General features: G+C 52.1%; 1 protein-coding gene across 1 annotated transcript; it reads left to right on the top strand.

The window, feature by feature from the left end:
- The first annotated feature begins 1503 nt into the window (after positions 1-1503).
- DUSP6 (dual specificity phosphatase 6) lies at positions 1504-6640 on the top strand. Its single transcript, XM_056846240.1, has 3 exons — positions 1504-1912; positions 3597-4034; positions 6084-6640. The coding sequence occupies exons 1-3, from the start codon at positions 1504-1506 to the stop codon at positions 6389-6391; spliced, it is 1155 nt and encodes a 384-aa protein (XP_056702218.1). The 3' UTR covers positions 6392-6640.
- The last annotated feature ends 428 nt before the right edge of the window (positions 6641-7068 follow it).

The raw sequence follows: 7068 nt of genomic DNA, 5'->3' as shown, positions 1-7068 counted from the left end.
TCGCTGCGGCCAGCTTGCCCGGGCCGTGGGGCGGGCCTGCGGCGCGCCAGGCCTGCAAAGGCCGCGCGGCTTCCTCCGCCCCGCCGCTAATGACCAGGCGGCTCCGTCTCCCCCAATTAACGCGGCGGGCCCGCAGGGCGGCAGGAGAAGCCGCGGCGCTTTCCCGCGGCCTCGGGGCACCCGCGCCGGCAGCCCGCCCAGCCGGCCCGGCCGGACACGCGTCTCCGCCTGGGAGCGGCAGAGAGAGGCGGAGAGCGCGCGGACCCGAGCGCAGGGAGGCGACGGCTGCGCGGGCGCTCGTTTGCCCAAGCCGCCCCTTTTGCCCAGGCGGAGGTCCCTCCGGGGGGAACCCCCCGTTTGCAGAACGTCTCCCCTGAAGGACAGCGTTTCAGCTGCGCTGCGAGAATACGAAAAAGGGATATTTTTTGGGGGGGGGAGAGGGAGACAATCAAGGGCCATTTGTGCACGAGAGGTTTTGCCTTGGATTTGCCGCTCTCTAGATGCGTCCCCCCCCCCCTCCATCCATGTTCTCAAAACTCAACCATCAGCCCTTTTGCAGCGTTTTGAGACTTCGGATGGGGAAAAGGTGCCCCCAAGGGAGCGGCAATTCCAAGGCAAAACCTCGCGTGCATAGACGGCCAAGAAGTCCCCTCCGATCGCCACGTTAGAGCTCCAGCGGGAACTGCCCGCCTGCGTGGAGCCAGAGGGTGCCTTTTGTTCCTCCCTTAATTGGGCCGTTTGTTGTGTAACCGCTGGGCCGCTCCGCGTGAGCGCCGACAGAAGGAAACCCGAGCCCCAGACGCGCTTCCCTGGCGGCTCTGCGTCCCCCCCCCCCTAGCCGTCCCCCCCCCCCTAGCCGTCCCCCCCCCTTTCCTTCCCTCCCCTCCTTCCTCCCGCAGAGCTGCTGCGGCTGCTTGTTTGCACTCGGCTTATCCGGAGCGGAAATTCCTTTCCGTTTTTGTGAATGACAAACTCATTAACAATTCATCAACACAACCCGTTCCAGCCGGCCCGTCTCCAGGGCGACGGCCTCTTCCGCGCGCGCTCATTGGCCGAGCCGGAGAATGTCTCCATTGAGACGTCCCGGGTTTGTATCCATTGAGGAACCGCCGGGCGCGGGAGGGGCGGGGGAGGAGAGCGAGCGCGCGCGGGGGGGGGCTGATTAAAAGGGCCATTGATCCCATCAAGGGGACTCGGGAGGAAGGGAGAGGAAGGAGGAGACGGAGGGGGGCGGGAGGCGCCCTGTGAGCAGCGGGCGCTGGGGCGGCGCGGAGTTGCACCCGGGAGAGGCAGGCAGGCAGGCAGGCGGCGGGCGCTGGAGGGACGGCGCGGGCTGGCTCTCGGCTCCCCTGGCATGCCTCGCTTGCGGTTGTAACGCTCTGCACCTCGGCTCGGCTCCTCTCCGGCGGAGGAAGAGGAGGGGGAAGCCGAGCTCGGAGCCCCCCGGCCGTTCCCGCCTTGCAGGCGCGCGGAGGGCCTCCCCCGGCCGCCCCCCCTTCCCCGATGCTCGACACGCTGCGGCCGCCGGCTCCCCCCTTGGCGTCGGGCATGGCGCTGGGCAAGACGGTGGCGTGGCTCCACGAGCAGCTGGAGCGGGGCGCCGAGCGGCTGCTGCTGGTGGACTGCCGCCCGCCCGAGCTCTACGAGTCGTCGCACATCGAGTCGGCCGTCAGCGTGGCGCTGCCGGGCCTCCTGCTGCGGCGCCTGCGGAAGGGCAACCTGCCCCTGCGCGCCCTCTTCGCCAGCGGCGAGGAGGAGCGCGAGCGCTTCGCCCGCCGCTGCGGCACCGACACCGTCGTCCTCTACGACGAGAGCAGCGGCGACTGCAACGAGAACGCGGCCGGCGGCTCCGTGCTGGGCCTGCTGCTCCAGCGCCTCCAAGGCGACGGCTGCAGGGCCTTCTACCTGGAAGGTGAGCCGGCAACGCGGCCGGGCCGGCGGGGTCCCCCCGCCAACTCCTCCCCCCCCCATCGCCTAGGGAGCGTCTCGACCCCAGCCCCCTCTGCCTGGCCAGAAGGCGTCCTCGCCCCCTCTTGGCAGCCTCTGAGCCTAGCCAGATGGCCCGAGGAGCGCGGGGGGGGGATCCTCCTGGCTTAGGATGCCTTCTGCGCGGCCCTCCTGGCAGGTGGATGCTTGTGCTCGTCCCAAGGGGCCTTCGGGGGCACCCCGGCTCCAGGCTGCAGTTCAGGCGCCTCCAGGGCCGGGGCCAGTCATTTTTGCCCCCGAGGCAAGGCGAAGTACTTGCGCCCCCCCTTCCCCGTTGCTAACCAGTTTTTAAAAACAGATGCCTTGTAGAAAAATAAAAGCACAAAACTTTTTATAAGACGTTATAATTGATTATATTCCATCGCACTGTTGTGGTACTTATCTTAAAATTTCTCTCTCTCTCTCTCTCTCTCTCTCTCTCTCTCTCTCTCTCTCTCTCTCTCTCTCTCTCTCTCTCTCTCTCTCTCTCTCTCTCTCTCTCTCTCTCTCTCTCTCTCTCTCTCTCTCTCTCTATATATGTGTGTGTGTATATATATATATATATATATATATATATATATATATATATATATATATATATACACACACACACACACACAAATTGTCAGTTGCATTTTTCTCAAGAAACGAATCAGTTGAAAACTGGGCCCCTGGGGCCAGTTCTGCGCCCCGCTGAGGTCCGCACCCTAGGCGACTGCTTCGTTTGCTCTAATGGTAGAGCCGGCCCGGGGTGCCTCTTTCTGCCGGCACCTTTCCAAAGATCCTCTGGCCTTCTCTCTTCCCCTCCCCAAGACGCTCTGTGTGTGTTCCGGCTGGGGAGGGGAGGGAGGAGGGATGGCACAGCCCGTTCGTGCCTTTGGTCTCCCGGAGTCAAACAAGCTTAAAGCTCTTGGGGGATAAGCGTGGAGTTGTAGGAGCAAAATGTCAGAAAGGAGAATCCCGTGGAGTTGCCGGGGTCCTGGCTGTGTTGTCTGGAATAAAGCCTTTTCAAGCAAGGGTTGACCTTAAGGAGGTCTGATAATCCTATGGGGACTTTTCTGCTTTTGTTTGGAACATCAGAGGCTCTTGGATAGAAAATGGGGGGGGTGTCTGCCCAGAGGCAGCCCCTCCCTCAAAACATACCAGGTGAAGGAAAGGTGTATTTCCATGGTTTCATCCGAATCTACACTCTGAGCATAATGTCTTTTTACGATTTGAGATTGGCAATATGTGCTCGCCAGAGATGTCCCAAGGCATTTTGGTGCCTGAGGGAAAGAATCCAGGTGGTACCTTGAGAATAAAACAAAGCATCGGATCACAGTTCTCCTTCCCAATAGTTATTAGGAAGGAAGCCTGCTTTGCAGCTGCAGAGAACTCTTCTCCCAAGGGAGAAAGGAACTGTTTGAAGAGCGCATTTTATTTCAGAGTGTTTCAGTTATGTAGATTGCTGCTCGCCTTGTTACCTCGTAGGCTTATTTTTAACATTTTATTGTGACAGTCTGCCCCCCCCCCAAGGGAGCCTCATTAGACCTCTTCCAGTTCTGCATCTCCCAGGTGGACTGAAAAAGCTCACCGTGTGCTCCTCTCACCAAACTCACCTTTTTCTTCTGCATTTCCTTTTTTCCCCTCAGGTGGTTTCAGCAAGTTCCAGGCAGAGTATGCCCTTCATTGTGAGACTAACCTGGATAGTTCATGCAGCAGCAGCTCTCCCCCTCTGCCAGTCCTGGGCTTAGGAGGTCTCCGAATCAGCTCAGATTCCTCTTCAGACATTGAATCCGACATTGATCGTGATCCCAACAGTGCCACGGACTCGGACGGCAGCCCCCTGTCCAACAACCAGCCTTCTTTCCCAGTGGAGATCCTTCCTTATCTCTACCTGGGCTGTGCCAAGGATTCCACTAACTTGGATGTTTTAGAAGAGTTTGGCATTAAATATATCTTGAATGTCACCCCCAACCTGCCTAACCTCTTTGAGAATGCTGGCGAGTTCAAATACAAGCAGATCCCCATCTCTGACCACTGGAGCCAAAACCTGTCTCAGTTCTTTCCCGAGGCCATCTCTTTTATAGGTGAGATTCAGATCATTAATAACTGTGACATGAGTTTTCGCTGAGTTTTCTTCGTATTACCATTGTTAAGATACTAGCAATGAGTTGCATTGTTAGAACTTGGTATGCAGTTTTAAAGCCCATCAAGATTTAAGAAGTAGAAATGTATTTATGTTCTCCCCCCCCCAGCTTAGCCATGTCCCGCTAAGAGTTTAAGTTTGTAAAATGACATTATAATTTTAATAAAGCATAACTTCAACAGACAAATTTTCAGCAAATTGGAGGACAATTGTCTTTTAAAAACACAAAGCTGTGTTTGATTTACAAGAGGAAAAGCATAAAGATTTTTCCAGTTTTATGCAGAGAGAAGGAAAATGCTTGCTCAGAGCAGAACTGGGTTAGAACAACATCACAGAATGCCCCGGGACCACTCTTGTTTATATTAACCCTGAACTGGCTTGATTTCTTTCACATTGTACTATATCTAAGTCTTTCTTGTTTTGTTCCATTGACTTTCATCAGGCTAGATTGACCTCAGTGTAAACAGTTTGTATATTGAGTTCTTTATGTATACTATTTCTAGAACCCAAGCAGAGTGGCAACACTCACATGCTTCCTCTTGCTCTCAAGTTCTCCTTAAAATCATAAGGAGGTATCTCTTAAAGTTATTGGATACACTCATTCTAGATTTAGAAATATACCTTTGGTGTCCCTTTGTGAAACCACTGAATTATGCCCTTTCTCATTCAGGAGAGTCAGTGTGTCATCTGTCAGAATACTGTGCTGTAATCTGATTGAGTGATCCTGGTAATAGGGCGGAATGTAGGTAATCTGAACCTAGCAGGAAGAAATGTGGGCTGGAAGCCACAAAGAAACTAATCTCTAGGCATTATAGTGCATTTCCTATTACAAAGGAACCCATTTTCTAGCAATGTTGACATCCTGTTTCTCCTAATGGGCTGTCCTCTGTGACTTCCCGTTTTTCTTTTAAACCAGCTGAATACCTCCATTGTTCAGCTGTACTGCACACCAGTTGGAGAATAATTTAATAGACCTTTGCAATGTGCTCATCTCTATAAAAAGGTGACATTGTAGGGTTTCCTCTACTTGCATGCTTACTTTTTGTGATCCTCAAAGAAATACTATTGCCCTTGTGAGCTGTGGGACCTCCTGGAATCTGCTTCTATATCTGCTATCATAGGTCGCTGCCTATTTCTGCTCCTACCATCAAAAACAGCCTTTAACCTACACATGCTTTTTCTATTCTTGGGCTATTGGCTACTGTTAACATCACATACAATCATCAGAATCTCACAGTGTAGCTGTGACTATACCATCAGACTGCATGTTTGAATGTTCGCATGTGAACCAAAACTGGTTGCTGCATGTGGAAAACTGGTATGTCAAAAGACCGCTGGAATTTTTCTCCATGGTGCTCAGTTTATCAGGATAAGCATTTTCGTACATGTTCCCACGTGCAGTCTGAAGTGGTACAGGCTGCATCCTGTAATTCTGCAGATAATGTAGCTCTTTTCTTTCTTGGTAGAGCTGGGCTGTTCAAGTGTTTAACATGCTTGACTGGATGAATCTGTCCCGTTTCCCCCCCTTCTTCACAGGATCTGAAGGTGATATGGGTGGTTCTCCCCATGTCCAACACAACAACCCAGTGATATACGTTAGGCAGTGTGAGAGTAATTGATTTCAAGATTATCCAGTGGGCTAAATGACTGAGCGGGGATCTGAACCTGGATCTCCCTGGTCTTAGTCCTGCATGCTAGCCAGTATACCACATTGGCTAACCACACTAAGAGGCCCCAGTTGAAGGCCTTATCTGCCATGGGCTGTTTTGTGTGGCTATGGCCAAGTAGCAAATAGGAATAACTGTGGCCTGCCTCAGAGGGTTCTTGGGAAGCCAAACTAAGGAACACCTTGGTGGTACAGTGCAAAATAGATATGAGATACCATGTTGTTTATTCTCTTACATGTATATTTTGGGTTTCATGTAGCAAGAGAGGCTGAAAGAACATATTCATTTTATGCTCTTTTGTCTTTGTTCTTTTTTTCCCGTAGATGAAGCTCGGGGGAAAAATTGTGGAGTGCTAGTCCACTGCCTGGCAGGGATCAGCCGCTCAGTCACAGTGACGGTTGCATATCTTATGCAGAAGCTCAACTTGTCCATGAATGATGCCTACGACATTGTCAAGATGAAGAAATCCAACATCTCCCCCAACTTTAATTTCATGGGGCAGCTGCTAGACTTTGAGAGGACTCTGGGGTTGAACAGCCCCTGCGACAACCGCGTGCCCAGCCAGCAACTGTATTTCACCACTCCTTCCAACCAAAACGTCTTCCAAGTGGACTCCCTGAAGTCCACGTGAACTCCAGACAGTCCCCACCTCTTCCAGGCACGGGTCATGTGATTATTCCTCCATGCTTCTCTTTGAAAGCAGCAAAGAAGCAGCAGCTTTCTTTTGTGGGCCCTGCTTATTGATCAGTGGCCGCCTGTGTGCTTATATCAATAAAAAGGTTACAATGTTTGGAATCGGAGGTTGCAAAGAGAGGGAACTTTCTGTGTTCCCTGGGGAAAAGAAATGTAAAATATTGCCTGTAGGTAGGCAGCAGATTTTGTTCAATGCACAAACACTCACCTATGCAGTGTGTTGGAACTGGAGGTTTCCAAACACAGGTAGGGGAGAATTGGATACCACGAGCTCATGCCCTCTAGCGAGACTGGGAGAAATGTATTACTTGCATTTGTAATATATATTGTTGTCTTCAGTGAAGACTGTTTCCTTTCCTCCCCTTTTTTCCTTATTTTGATTTAGAGGAGCCAAAGAGAGGTTTCAGCTCAATGTATTTGGAATATTTGTTTGCCAAGAGCTTTGTAATGCTTGGCTTGATCAATGTAAATGTTTAATCTTGAATTGATAAGCAACATCAGTTTTGAAAGACAGGTACATGAGGTCGCCCTACGGATGCCCTCTTGTCTTCCCTCTTCAGCAGTTTTTTTATTTCTGGAGTGCAAAAGGACACATTTGCGTCGTGCTTAATTTTA

Source organism: Euleptes europaea, chromosome 3, assembly GCF_029931775.1.
Source record: "Euleptes europaea isolate rEulEur1 chromosome 3, rEulEur1.hap1, whole genome shotgun sequence".
Taxonomy (NCBI): domain Eukaryota; kingdom Metazoa; phylum Chordata; class Lepidosauria; order Squamata; family Sphaerodactylidae; genus Euleptes; species Euleptes europaea.
This window is presented reverse-complemented; position numbering and strand designations above follow the sequence as displayed.